This window comes from Neofelis nebulosa, chromosome 12 (genome assembly GCF_028018385.1).
Source record: "Neofelis nebulosa isolate mNeoNeb1 chromosome 12, mNeoNeb1.pri, whole genome shotgun sequence".
In the NCBI taxonomy this organism is placed as follows: Eukaryota; Metazoa; Chordata; class Mammalia; order Carnivora; family Felidae; genus Neofelis; species Neofelis nebulosa.
The window spans coordinates 12919475-12935079 of NC_080793.1; the positions used below are offsets into that span (position 1 = coordinate 12919475).

General features: G+C 38.5%; 1 protein-coding gene across 1 annotated transcript; it reads right to left on the reverse strand.

The window, feature by feature from the left end:
* Positions 1 to 6419: 6419 nt before the first annotated feature.
* On the reverse strand, positions 6420 to 7381 carry LOC131491376 (olfactory receptor 1L1). The gene has a single exon (XM_058694233.1). The coding sequence runs from the start codon at positions 7350 to 7352 to the stop codon at positions 6420 to 6422; it is 933 nt and encodes a 310-aa protein (XP_058550216.1). The 5' UTR covers positions 7353 to 7381.
* Between the last annotated feature and the right edge of the window lie 8224 nt (positions 7382 to 15605).

Below are 15605 nucleotides of genomic sequence, written 5' to 3' on the forward strand. Positions count from 1 at the left end.
TTGCCTTCTGGAAAGTTGGCAGGTAAACACAGTACAGCAGGCAGAACTCTAAGGAGGCCCCCAACATCCATACCCTGCATATTTTCTGGGACTCTGAATATGCTGGATTTTCCTCCTGTGATTAGGTTATGTCGTATGGCTCAGTTGAGTTTAAGAGATATTATTTGGGTGGGCCAGACCTAATCACATGAGTCCTTTAAATCTGGGTAGGTAGGAGGTCAGAGACAGAGGAAGTCAAAGATTAGAAGCATGAGGAATACTAGCAGCACTTGTTGGCCTGGAGATGGAGGAGCCACATGGAGAAGATTGTGACTTGCCTCTCGGAAGTGAGAGATGTCCCTGGCTCACAGCTAGTAGGCAAATGAGATCCTCTTTTGCAACTGCCAGGAGCTGAATTCTGTCAACAAACTAAATAAGTTTGGATGCATAGTTTTCTCCAGAGCATCCAGACAGGAAGTCAGCCTGGTCCATGCCTTGATGTTGGCCTTGTGATACTATCAACATGATTTATGACTGTTGAAGTTGACCTTGATTATCTGGATGAAGTAGTGTTGGTGAGCCTTCTCCACTATAAAGCTACTCTGGTCATACCCTCCAGCCTTTTTCTATATTGTCCTCTTCGGGAGAAAATCACTATGCACAGCATATGCCTGAAGAGTAGGAAGTTATACTCCTTTATAAGGATGGGGTTGCTTTGTTTTAAACCTTTTTTTTTTGCTTGTTTTCAATGGTTTTCTAATATATAATTTTTAAAATTTTAGTTTAATTAAAAATTTTTTTATTTGAGTATAGTTGACATGCAGTGTTACATTAGTTTCAAGTATACAACATAGTGATTTGACAACTCTATGTATTTTGCTATGCTCACCACAAGTGTAACTACTGTCTATCACCATACAGTAGTATTACAACACTATGGATTAGATTCCTTATGCTATGCCTTTTATTCCTAGGATTTATTCATTCCATAACTGAAAGCCTGGATCTTCCGCTCCCCTTCACCCGTTTTTCCCATACCCCAACCTATCCCCTCTGGCAACCATCAGTTTGTTCTCTGTATTTATAGTTACGCTTCTAACACATAAGCTTAGAAAATGGCTTTATGTGGATATCTGATTGGAGAGCGGGGTTGGTGTCACAAGGAGGAGGCTCTACCAAGCACTACTAAAGGCTCTGTGTTGTCTGCCACAATGCCCAAGGCTCTAGAGTGATTGGAACTGGAAGCATTTGGGCACTCATTCAGGAGGAGACATATTTTGGCTCATGGAATTAATGTAATTGGGGTTCAAGGGACTACCTCAATGGCTGATTAGTCCCTGCAGGAGGGAATCCAAAAGTTTGCATCATAGCCTCTCCAGAGGGTTAGAAGTCTGGGCTGCATGGTGGCATCTTCTACTAAGAGGAGAGCACTGAACATTTTCTGGCCCATTTAACATCTGCGGACTCATGACTCCTTTGAGGCTGATTCCGCCTCCTTCGTTCAAAGATGGGAAGATAGCGCTTTTTTAAGGCTGGATTTGATGACAGACTCCTGCTGCAAACATCATGTGAAGATTTACACTACCCTCCCCCATAGGATTTATTGTCCAGTTCTGTATTATGTGGTCTTTTCAAACAGGCTAACAGTGAAATTCTTCTGAAACTTAAATGTAACAATTAATAGACTTAAATTTTGGATGTATGCTCTCCGATTGAGGAAGTTATACATAAGGAAATAGAAAAGCAACAACAAGATAGCCTCAACAGCCTATCTAGCTACCAAAAGAAGGGAAACAATGAGAACAAAGTATAAAAACAGAACGTTTCCAGCAATTCTCAGGGAAGCAACTCCACCATTTGTAATGTAAAGGAAATCAGGTCATGTTTCCACATCAAATGACTTTCATCATACTTTGGAAAAAAATGCAAGTTCTTTACCAGGACTTAAAAAGGCAACTCCATTCTAACCCTCTTGTTATAATCCAGCCATGCTGACTTTTGAAATGTTCCTTGAACTAAGGTTTTCCATCTCAGGACATTTGCACCTGACATTCCTTCCCTCTGAGCTCTCCACAGCTGGCTCTGTCTCCTCATTCATCTCTCAGATTCACTGTCAGTTTTTCTGAGGACACAGTCAATGAAACATTAGGTTTTCAGACAGCAATGACTGTGTGGGGTGTAATGGGGACAGCGTTGGACAACCTGGTTTAGTTAAGCGAGTGTGGCTTTTGAGCTGAACCAACTTAGAGTGGTGGCTCTGGCCACTTAATAGCTGCATGTTCTCAGGCAAGTCTGTTCACCTTCTCTCTGCCCCCATTTCCTCTTCTGTACATAATGGGCAATAAGATCTTCCTCAAAGCTTTCTCTTGCCCTCAGGTGAAAATAATTGACTTGCATAAAGTGCCTACAATAGTTCTGGGTGTTTATTAGGCATTGAAATATTGCAAACTCCCCCTCCTTTTAAAAAACAGCTTTATTGTGTTATCACTGATACCCAAAAACTACACATATTTAATGTACACAATTTGATCATTTGGACATTTGTATACACTCATGAAACCATCACCCCCAAGCAATTCCTCTTCTTTACTCCTCAGCAGTACTCTGAAACATGGCATTTCTTTTAAGTTAAAAAAAATGTTTATTTATTTTGAAACGGGGGGGGGGGGGTGGGGAGGGAGAGAGAGAATCCCAAGCAGGCTGCATACCCAGCATGGAGCCTGATGCGGGGCCCAATCCCATGATGATGAGCTCATGACTGGAACTGAAATCAAGAGTCGGATACTCAACTGATTGAGCCACCCAGGTACTCCTGAAGCATGGCATCTTCTAACTACTTCTATAATTCATGAAAGACCTCTCTTCTTAGTATGGATCCTTTTTTGAAATTGCTTAAGGCAAAATTGGTATCTTTGAGAAAATTTTCCTTGTGGTCATATTGGACCCTTAGGGTAAGGGAGAAGGTCATGGTTAAGGGTATGGAACTGAAGGACTGCCTTCCTCTTGAGGTCTAAGTTATTGTGGCTCAATTCCCCCATTCACCAACCTGCAGAAGTTTAAATTGTCCTGGTGATTTCTGCACATTTTAAAAAGGTATATGTCCTCTTGGTCATCTCTACCTCTGGGGCTCCTGTTTCCAAGAATGTCAAGTTGGAGCTCCACCTCACTGATCTAGAATCGATTTTTTCCCCAGAAATTGCAAAAGGCAGAATTAATAAGTCAGAGAAATTCTCTTTACAGCCACATATGCACCCTTAGGGAGGCAGGATAGGGGTTAACAGTAAAAACCATAATTATCCAAACAGATTTCAATCTCTAGAACTGAGGTTAAGAAATGTTTGATCTCCAGAAAGTTATTTATACTTTTTTGCTTGTTTTGTTTCAAGTTTTTATTTAAATTCTAGTTGTTTAACATATAGAGTAATATTGGTTTTAGGAATAGAATTTAATGATTCATCACTTATATATAACATCCAGTGCTCATCACAACAGGTACCCTCCTTAATACCCATCATCCATTTAGTCCATCTCACGCCCACCTCCCCTCCAGCAAACCTAAGTTTGTACTCTACCACTAAGAGTCTCTTATGGTTTGCCTCCTTCTCTTCCCCACCCCCCTGCCGTGTTGATCTGGTTTGTTTTTTAAAATCCACATATGAGTGAAATCATATGGTATTTGTCTTTCTCTGACTAACATTTTGCTTAGCATAATACACTGTAGCTCCATCCACGTCATTAAAAATGGCAAGATTTCATTCTTTTTGATGACTAATATTCCAGTGTATATGTATACCACAGCTGTGCACCCTGATGTTTGTACTAGCATTATCAACAATAGCCAAATTATGGAAAAACCCCAAATGTCCATTGACTGATGGATGGATAAAGAAGTTATTTATACATTTTGATCCTCATGTATCCCATCTGAGATATGCAAATAATGAATTTGTGTTTTCTGTTAAAGACTTGGTAGAGAATTAGTATCATCATAAATGTAAAGTCCCTAGTCTGGTCTCTTTTAAAGTTAAGTGCTCTATGGTTACTGTGATTATATAATCTTGAGTACCAGCAGGGTTTCTCTGCTGAAAGTCTAGGTAAGATCAGATAGAATCCCTCACTTCCAAAGTCAGTGGAAGTTTAAACCTATGCCAATATTTCTGCAAGTCCAAGAGGATTGTGATTTTATTGTGACCTCTTTCTATTAGTTTCTGCTTCTGTTACTCCCCACATGACCAGATATGCAACTTAAGCCCTTTCCTAATGACTCATATAAGGAGTGGGGTTTGCTAAAGATGTTTAGAGTATATGTGTTTGTGTGTGTTTTGGAGGAAGTTGATACTTTCATGAAAGGAACAGTTTCTAACTGATCCTTCCTCAACCTGCTATCAATATCCATTGACAGGTCTGTCTTGGGAAAATTTTCACGTCTGGTTAAGTCCTATGTAAGTCTCCAGTTTACCCCACCTGGTTGACCCCTCTCTCCTGTACATCTTTATATGAGAGTAATGGAGAAAAGCCTCTTAACCTTTGTGTGCTTCTCAAGACCACTGCCCTCTTCTGTGAACTGACTATAGAGGAGCAGCAAAATAACATATTCATGAATTTCGTATTTTCTGATAAATAACTGTCAAGTGCCTCAACCGTGTTCCAGCTCCATTGGGCATGTCCATGCTTTGGTTCTTATTCTTTTGTGAGATTTGTTTGTGTAGCTGAGGTTTATGTGTCTCTTTTTTCCTTGTGAATCTTTACAATAAACCCCTGTGACAATGTTGAATCCTACCTGAGCCCTGTGCTCCTGGAAAACAGTAACAGAGAAGAAATCCTCCCACCCTTTTGTGCTCTGAAAAATGACTGGACTTTGACCCTCAGCCAAAGTCCACATACCACCCCTGTGTGATGGCCCATCTGAATGTCCACTGATTTCTGGAAAAAACTTTCCCTGATCAACTATCCAATCTCACCACTGTCACTTGCTCATCCCACTTTACCACACGTGGTTCCTTCTAGCTTCTTCCTCTTCCTCCTATAAAAGAAAAGCCCTTTTCTGCCTGACCTTTGAGGCTTCTTGCAGATCTCCTGGCTGGGTATTCTTCCTGTTACAACAGTCGTCTCTCACTTACTACTATGGCCCCTTCCCTCCATCTTGGAATAATCCTTTCAAATACAGTCTCTCTTTACTTAAGCCCAGAGGTTTTTTGTTTTTTGTTTTTGACACCTGTTACTTAAAAGTATACATGTTTCTCTGTACCTTGTAACTGGAAACAACCCAAATAACACAAAATTTCACTCTAAAGTCTTGTGTTGCCTATTTTATTTTGTTTCCTTAGGCTCCTGCAGATTTTTGGCCATCAGACTGTTGGCTTATCATCTAGCACATAATCTTTGTTTTTAAGTCTCAGAGACTGGCACATAGTGGATAATAAATAGAAATTTGTCAAATGAACAAATGAATTCACAAATCTCTGAGTGGCCAAATAAATTTATGGACTAACAGCGACCTTAATATTTTTCAGAACTCACCAATGGACAAAAGCATTTTTCCATGCCCAATTCTGTTTTTCTGGTTAGTAGGTTGGGTCACATCTGTTAAGGAAGAAGAATCCCTAGCAGTTGGAGGCATCTATTATCAGGGTGATTGGGACATAATATCTACTCCCTGAGAGAGTGGCACCCTTAAATTTGGGTCAAATGAAATTAATAAGGAAAGACAATGCATAGTCGACTGTGCCAGGTGGGAAGCAGGGAGGAACACTGAGATGCTGTGCTCTTGAGGAACTGGCCTGGGACTGATTCACCAAGAGTCATCTACTGGGGTGATTTCATTTTTTTACCATATAATAACTATAGAAGTCAGGACCTTAGTCTTTGAAATTGACCTAGAGGAAGGAGTCATGACCATTATAAGGGGAGAAAGAGAGATCTTGCTATTGAAGGGCACTTGGGCTACCATATAAGTTACACACTCATACATGAGTGTGCGCACACATGCACACACACACACACACACACTTAAAGTCATTCAAACAGCTTTAAATGACTACATAAGAAAACTCAGCCCTATGAATAGGGATACCTATAAATAAGGAGTTTCTAGTGATCAAACTCAAGGATAGGAGGGATTTCAATAGGATTGGGATTATGTGAAAGGCATGTGATGTCCTGGAAACCAGATGTGTTTTCCAAATTTAGACTGGTGCACAGAGAACAAGACACAGGTAGACTTTGTCCCAGTCAGATAATATTAGAGACCACTGGGAAATAGGCATCATATTTAGGGGTAGCTTCAACACATTAGTTTCATCACACGCAATAAACATTCTTCTATCAGGGATGAAACAAATCATTAAAGTTACCATCCTTCAGAATTGAATGACAGACACGTTAAAAACCTGCAGTCAGGGGTGAGAGATTAACGGGCTTCTCTTAAGACCTCAGATTCCTTATTGGCATTTCACCCAGTGTATCAGCTTTGCCAAGCCCTGCTTCATGTCTTTGTTCCTCAGACTATAGATAAATGGATTTAGCATGGGGGTTAGTATGGTGTAGATAATTGTTGCTATTCGATCCTTGACAGTATAGTTGGACAGGGGCTGGAAATAGACATAGCTAATGCTTCCATAAAACAGGGTCACCACTGTGAGGTGAGAGCCACAGGTGGAAAATGCTTTGCGCTTCCCAGCAGCTGAAGGAATCTTCAGAACAGTGATGAGGATTCTTAAGTAAGAGATGATGATGCACGAAAAGGGTGTCATTATGACAGCCAACCCTTCTGTCATTACTGTGATTTCTTTGACAAAATGGGAGGAACAGGACAATTTCAGCACTGGCTGGTCATCACAGAAAAAATGGTGGATGACATTAGAGGAACAGAAGATGAGTTGATTGGTTAGGAGAATGTGCAGGAGGGAGTGGAGGTGTGGAATGCAGAAGGAGAGGATCAGAAGCAGGACACAGCGTCTGTGATTCATGATGGTGATGTAGTGAAAAGGATAACATATGGCTACATAGCGGTCAATGGCCATGGCTGCCAGGAGGTAACTGTCTGTATTTCCAAAGGCTATGAAGAAGTACATCTGGGTCAGACACTCACCATAAGAGATGGCCTTTGTCTCTGATAAGAGGTTCACCAGCATCTTGGGGATAATGACTGTCACATAGCAAATGTCAACAAAGGACAGGATGCTCAGGAAAAAGTACATGGGTGTCTGGAGGCGAGTGTCTGAGCGAATGGCTAGGATGATGAGCACGTTTCCTATCACTGTGATGAGGTAGATGGGGAGAAACACAGCAAAGAGTGGCTTCTGATCTTCAGGTCGAGAGGAGAGTCCCAGGAGGATGAATTCAGAGGGTCTTGTTAGGTTACTTTTCCCCATAGCTTTGAGTTCACCTAGAGATAAAGTAACACTATAACAGACTCTTCCAACATTTGATATAATCTACCCAAGAATTTTTTTGTTTATTCTTCCTATCAGCAATTAAAACAACCAAAATATTACAATTACCTGGATTGTGGCTTCTTTCCATTAACGTTCAGAATTCAGAATTTAATGTATATTTTAACCCCCTTTCAGTCTTCTGCTGTAAAGAGAGACTAATACAGGGAAAACAGAAATGGGAGAGAGCAAAAAGAAGATAGATACAGAGAGGGAATGAGAGAAAGAGAGAATTCTCTGAAAGGGCAGGAGCAGAATCCTGGAGAAATTATCTTTTGATTGAGGATTTTCATTCATTAATTCATGGCAGGAGGATCAGCAGTTTGCTTCCCATATAATTTCCAGCTGATGGAATGATGATTTCTGCTAACTCTGATGTTTTTCTCTGCATCAATTATTCTGGAGGTTGAAAATTATCTGAAAAGGCATTGAAATATGAGATCACCCAACAGGTATTCCGTGCCTCTCACTTTCTAGTGAAAATTAATTGGAGCGAAAGAATAAGCATAAAAAGATAAAAGATAGGCAGAGATAATAGGACAGTGAAAACATTTCTTTTAATGATAATATCAATCCCATCCTGTGCCCAATCCATGGATCTAAAAGTGTTGTTATTGGTGGTATGTGCTTATTTGTGTTGGTGTAATTCTTTTCCAAATTCCTGTCTTAGCTATAGACAGGCTGCCCAGAAAAATCACAGAAGGAAGGCATCTGCTCCTAGACAAGATTTTAACCTTCATGAATCTGAAGGTTTTCTTCCCTGCCTCCTCTGGACCTTCTACAGGCTGAGGGGACTATAGACATTCATAGACTCCACCCTCTGTCAAGGGAGCATCCTTTGAGACTGTGAAGAAGTCCCCAAAGCTTAGGTAGAGGAGACATTAGAGCACAAGAGAACTTCAATTATTGAAGTTTTGGAGTTTCTTCCCTAAGGATTCTGTGAATTATCAGTGCTTTGTTTCTCCTGTGGCAGTCACCATTTTGACCTTTCTCCTTTAGGCCAAAAACACCCTATATGAGGTTGGCTCTGGTGACAGAGATGCCCAGGCTGGCTCTCCCAAACTTCACAAGCATTTATCCCATAGCTGTATTATTTATGTTGAGAGACAGTCTATGGTCAGATAACCTTTTTTCAGAGTGCACATAGCTTTGCATTAAAAAGACTAGAACATCTGATGCCACCACTTTTCCATCTCTCAGGTTTAGAACCAGCCCCTGGTTGGTCAATATTTTAAAACCTCAGAATATAAAAGTTAATACTTCAGATTTTAGACCCCAAACTATACTCTTTACTCTTCTGACTGAAGCATCTCTAAGTCTGGTTGTAAAATATTGATGTATGACCCTTGTTTTTTGACTCAGGGAAACCACCAGGTGAATATATTTTATGTTTTATGGAATCCTGAGTTCTTGGTCATTTGGGGCATCTCACTGTGTGTGCACTGCAGAATTACCCAATGAGGACTCAACTCCCTCCTGGTCTCCCAGTATAACCATTACCCAAGAATATCCCATTCTTTATTATTGATTGCCCCTTTACCCATTTATATTATCATGCCTTTGTTTAGACTCTCCCTCATCTGCTCACCTAACCTGCAAGGCTTGAATTTAGCCTCCTCTAGGACACTTTGCTGGATGAATACCAGTTGGAATGAGTCTGTCTTCTGTCCTTTTTTAATACTTTGGACTTTCACTGTAGTCAGTGTCTCAATCTCTTTCTCTTATTGCTTATACATTAGGGGCGCCTGGGTGGCTCGTTTGGTTGTGTGTCCCAGTCTTGATTTTGGCTCAGGTCATGATCCTGGAGGCATGGGAGAGCCCCGTGTTGGGCTCCATGCTGAACATGGAGGCTGCTTGAGATTCTTTCTCTCTCTCCCTCTGCCTCTCTTCCCCACTTGTGCTTTCTGTCTAAAGTAAAAAAAAAGAATATAAATAACCCCAACTGTTATATGTAGGGTTCTATTGTTTAATGTACAATTTTTTTGTGATGTTATTTAAATATGTATAAGCTCAAACCAACTGTACATTCTTTGTTATTTACTAAACAAATGTTTAAATGTTTATTTATTTATTTTGGAGAGAAAGAGAGAGCAAGTGAGCACAGGTGAGGGTCAGAGAGATTGGGAAAGAGAATCACAAACAGGCTCCATGCTGTCAGTGTGGAGCCAGATGTGGGGCTTGATCCCACAAACCGTGAGATCATGGCCTGAGCTGAAGACAAGAGTTGGATGTTTAACTGACAGAGCCACCCAGGTGCTCCCTAACTGTACATTCTTAATATTTATACTGTTCATAAATCAAAAACCCTAAAAAATAGGAAATAATATTTTTACAAATTAAATTCACATAAAGTCATGTAAACTGTAACAACTCAAATGAAATTGAAAATAATTTAATTGGTGAATAATGTTATTTTGATTAAATTGTTGACCTTTATCGGTATTAAACAATGAAGAGTATAGCTTCTAATCCAGTTCTTTATCTAATCTCTCTTTTTTTGTATTTGAATTTCAATAATATTAATGAAAGTAATGTTTGTTTGCACAAGCAGGTAGTAAAAATGCCACTAACAGGTTGAAGAATTTCTTTTTGGTGCAGAAAAATTAACACATCATACTAAATCAAAACTCTACTAGTTAGCAATTCATGATCATTAATATTAATGAGGTGTTTTTAGATACCTTCATGTATCTGTTTATTTGAAAAATAGATTAGCATTGGGATCATATTTAAAGATGCAATGGAGGGTACTCAGACTGGTAAAGAAATCAAACCAGTAAAGACAACAATAATAACTCTTAACATTTTCAAATGGTCTATATGAGGCAGACTCTTAAGACTATGACAAATATTACTTATTATCACAGCATCCCATTGTGTACTGGAGGAAGACATGATGTCATTTATAATGTAAATGGGCATTCACCAAGACTACTTGGCTATCCTCCTGAACTGTTTAGGAAGGAAGTCCTATGTCACTGTCCAAATCTTCGTGGTAGGTAGTCAGATTGGTACTTGTTTCAGAGGAACTGGTCTGAAATTAGTCACACTGGAAAAATCAAGATAGCTAAGTAGCTATTGGGACTTCATCAAAATAAAAAAACTTCTGCACAGCAAAGGAGACAACCAAACTGAAAGGAAGCCTAATGGAATGGAAGAAGATATTTGCAAATGACATATCAGTTAAAGGGTTAGTATCCAAAATCTATAAAGAACTTGCCAAACTCAACATCCAAAAAGCAAATAATCTAGTTTAAAAAATGGGCAGAAAACGTGAATAGACATTTTTACAAAAAAAGACATACAGATGGCCAATGGACACATGAAAAGATGCTCAACATCACTCATCATCAGGGAAATACAAATCAAAACTGCAATGAGATATCACCTCACACCTGTCAGAATGGCTAAAATTAACAACACAGGAAACAACAGGTATTGGTGAGGATGCAGAGAAAAGGGAACCCTCTTGCACTGTTGGTGAGAATGCAAACTAGGGCAGCTACTCTGGAAAACAGTATAGAGTTTCCTCAAAAAGTTAAAAATAGAACTGCCCTATTACCCAGTAATTGCACAACTAGGTATTTACCCAAAGGATACAAAAATACTGATTCAAAGAGATATATGCACCCCAATGTTTATAGCAGCATTATCAACAATAGCTACATTATGGAAAGAGCCATCGACTGATGTCCATCGACTGATGAATGGATAAAGAAGTGGTATATATATATATACAATGGAATATTACTCATCCATAAAAAAGAATGAAATCTTGCCGTTTACAATGACATGGATGGAGCTAGAGAGTATTATGCTAAGTAAAATAAGTCAGTAAGAGAAAGACAAAAATGCCATATCATTTCACTCATATGTGGAATTTAAGACACAAAACAGATGAACATATGGGGGGAGGAGAGGGAAACAAACCAGGAGAGACTCCTAAAGATAGAGAACCAAACTGAGGTTGATGGAGGGAGGAGGTGGGGGATGGGCTAGATGGGTGATGGGTATTAAGGAGGACACTTGTTACGATGAGCACTGGGTGTTGTATGTGAGTGATGAATGACTGAAATCTACTCCTGAAACTAATATTACAGTGTATGTTAACTAACTGGAATTTAAATAAAAACTAAAAAACAAAAAAAAAATAGAAAAGAAGGATATCGTTAGAAGATACGATGAGGAAATTGGTATAGTAACGAATAATTGAAATTTCAAAACAAAAACATTGTCAGAAATCCAAGAAATCTACCCTATATGATTAGAGCAGAAAGAAGGGGAATATTCTTGAAGCAACAAGACACTGAATTTTCATGTCTTCTGCTTTTCATGTGGACGAAAGTATGGCCTAGTGGAGAAATTAGAATCAGAAAGACATTGTGGGTTAGAATCAGCACATTTTTTTCCAAATTGTGGGGATGCAGGAAAGAACCTAATCCTTCTTATAGTTTCAGTCATCCACGTGAAAAGTAGTGTGAATAAAACTTCCCCCATCTTCACCTGTGCTTCTCTTTTGTTTACAAGACACTTGAAATTATGTCTTACCTTTTATCCTCACTAGACTGAGGATCCATTAGGGACATAATCAGATATTTTTCATTGTTGTACCCTTAATGCCCCTCAGAGTTCTTTATAAAGAACAATGACCAGTTTTAAAAAAAATACGTGGATGAATAAATTGTCTAGTCCAGAGTCTTGAATTAAGTAGGCTCTAATGTAAATGAGAGCTTCTTATCCCCTAATTTCTAACAGTATCTTGAGCCTGAATGTGTTGAATGATATCCTCATGACAAACTCTCTATCCTTAACAAGAATGTATTCTTGCATGAATTAGAGAAAGATTGTAAAAGCTGAGAAATGTGATTTTACAACTTCAGTTAGCATAGCCATAGGAAAGTGCTACAGGTGGAGGTTAAGAACATAAGTTTAGTTTCAGACAGACTAGGAACTGAATCTTACTAAAATACTTTAAGACTGTAAAGAACCTCAATTTCCTACATTTGAAATATTTCAACAGTAATTTTTTATGTTTATTTTTGAGAGAGGGAGAGAGAAAGACAGAACACAAGTGGGGAAGGGGCAGAGAGAGAGGGAGACACAGTATCTGAAGCAGGCTCCAGGTTCTGGGCCATCAGCACAGAGCCTGAACCAGGGCTCCAACCCACAAACCGTGAGATCATGACCTGAGCCGAAGTTGGACGCTTAACCCACTGGGCCACCCTCAACAGTAATTTTTTAAATGTTTATTTATTTGACAGAGAGAGAGAGGGAGGGAGGGAGAATGAGTGGAGGAGGAGCAGAGAGAGAGACGGAGAGAGAGAGAATACCAAGCAGCTCCACACTCAGTGCAGAACCCAACATGGGGCTTGATCTCATAACCGTAAGATCATGAACTGAGCTGAAATCAAGAGTTGGACGCTTAACCAACTGAGCCACCCAGGCATCCCAACAGTAATTTTTCCTATGTATTAGGGTTGTTTTAATATTTTACATAATCTCATTTATTACCAATTAACAACCTTATGAGTTGTGGACTATTATTAATTCTCATTACTGGTTAGAAAACCGAGGTGCATATAGATTAAGATACTTGCCCAAGATGTCACAACTGGTAAGTGGTAGAGCTAGGATTATAACTTCACAGTCTGTTAGCCCAAACATGAAGCTATACTGCCTTTCAAAGTACTGACACAAAAGTTCTATTGTGAGTATGAAATGAACAAAAAGCATGTGATAGTATGGTGTGTGTCATATAGTCCTCACTCAATACAAATTAACTAGTACTTGGTCATCATTACACTCATAATCCTCAGAGACTTTTCTGTCCCTGAGGAAAGTGTCTTCTTTCCTTTTGATCAATTTACAACATGTCCTCAATGAACTGTTCTTCAGCCTAACTTTTGTAAAAGGCTTAACTTCTGTCAATAATGGCCAGAACTCATCACACCATGAGTACACTGTACATGTGCAATGTTTCAATATTGATTGAAACAAATCAATAGTGGTGGCTTCAATAATGGGGATTTAAAGTTAAAGTCCAGTTATGACTTAATTTCAGACTGTTCTTGACTTTACCAATGCAGATTTTATACCTATATAAGATTTATATATAAGGATCATATAAAATTTTTTTGAAAAAGGTTTTTATTTTTAATTCAGCATGGTTTGCTGATTGACTCTCAATGGCTCTTAATGGAATAAACAGATATTGGAAGTGATAGTTTAAAAAATGAATTCATAACAAATCAAATTTCTTACAATTATTTCCATTTTTATTAAGATTGGAATATACGTACTAGGAAATGCCTTCTTTGAAAACATGAACTAGGAAACACCTTCTTTCAGAAAAGTGAAAATAGTGAGTTAATTTCTATGTTACACCAATAATTGTCTTAATGTTTCAATGCCTTAAACAATTCAAGAAACTAAAGACTATAAAATATGTTTCAATTCCAAGAGTTTTGTTTTTAAATTTAAGTAATTCAACAGATGTATGTTGAAGGATGTTGAATTGTTTTCACATTTACTTTTAAGAGTAATTAGATTTCTGTAACTACACATTAAAAATTAATTGCTATCATTTTTATGTTATTCTTTGTTATAATTAACATGGTAGATAAAACACACCAATGCCAGTGTTGAATTTGAAGGCCAGTTCTCCAATATAATGTGCTCACTTAGGTAAGTCTGAATATGTTTTACACTAATTGTTTTAGATTATTCCTGGCATGAAATTGCATTCTTAAGGTCTAGTAGAGATGATTCTGAACCCCTGAGGATATGTTCATAGTTCCCCAGGTATCCGTGCATCTCAGTTTGTAAAATACTTCTTAAAGTCCAAACTAGTTTTCCTTCCAAAACTTTGGCTTCCTTCTTTTATTTTTCTTTCTTTCTATCCTTTTTTAAAGTATTTTTTGAAGTATAGTTGACACACAATGTTACATTAGTTTTAGGTATACAATATACTGATTTGACTTTGTATTTTTATTTTTTTATTTTTATTTTTTGTTTATTTTTTTATTATGAAATTTATTGTCAAATTGGTTTCCATACAACACCCAGTGCTCATCCCAACAGGTGCCCTCCTCAATACCCATCACCCACCCATCCCACCCTCCCACCCCCCATAAACCCTCAGTTTGTTTTCAGTTTTTAGGAGTCTCTTATGTTTTGGTTCCTTCCCTCTCTAGCCATTTTTGACTTTGTATTTTTAAAGCAATGCTGTTAGCTAACATGATCAAGGAATGTAGACTCATAGTCATATCATTATTTTTAGCAAATGGAATTGGCAAATCTAATCAAACCAAGAAACAGTAAACATATAAGTCCAACCAAATAAAACCCCAAACACATGTTAATTTAAGTGAAAAGACTCTCATAGTCTGTCAAAATAACTGAGTAATATTCCACTTTATACATATACCACATCTTCTTTATCCATTCATGTATTGAGGGACAATTGGGTTGCTTCTGTTGTCTTAGCTATTGTAAATAATGCTGTAATAGGGAGTGCATATATCTTTTTGAATTAGTGTTTTTGTTTTCTTTGAGTAAACACCCAGTAGTGGAATTACTGGATCATATGGTAATTTTAATTTTAATTTTTTGAGGAACCCTCATTCTGTTTTCCAACAGAATGGCTGCACTAATTTGCATACCAACCAGCAGTGTACAAGGGTTCCTTTTTCTCCACATCCTCACCAGCACTTGTTATTTCTTGTCTTTTAGATTTCAGCCATTCTGACAGGTGTGCAGTGATATATCCTTATGGTTTTGATTTGCATTTCCCTGATGATGAGTGATGTTGAGCGTCTTTGCAAGTGTCTTTTTGTTTTTTTAATGTTCATTTTATTTTTGAGAGAGAGACAGAGTGCAAGTGGGAGGAGGGGAGAGAGAGAGAGAGAGAGAGAGAGAGAGAGAGAGAGAGAGAGAATCCAAAACAGGCTCCAGGCTCTGAGCACAGAGTCTGCATGGGCTCAAACCCATGCGTTGGGAGATCATGACCTGAGCTGATGTCAGTGTTCAACCAACTGAGCCACCCAGGCAACCCTCCCTGCATGTGTCTTTCCTGTTGGCTATTTGCAATAATCAAGATAGACCTAGAGGATGTAATGCTAAGCGAAAGAAGTCAGACAGAGAAAGACAAAAACCATATGATTTCATTCATATATAGAATTTAAGAAACAAAAT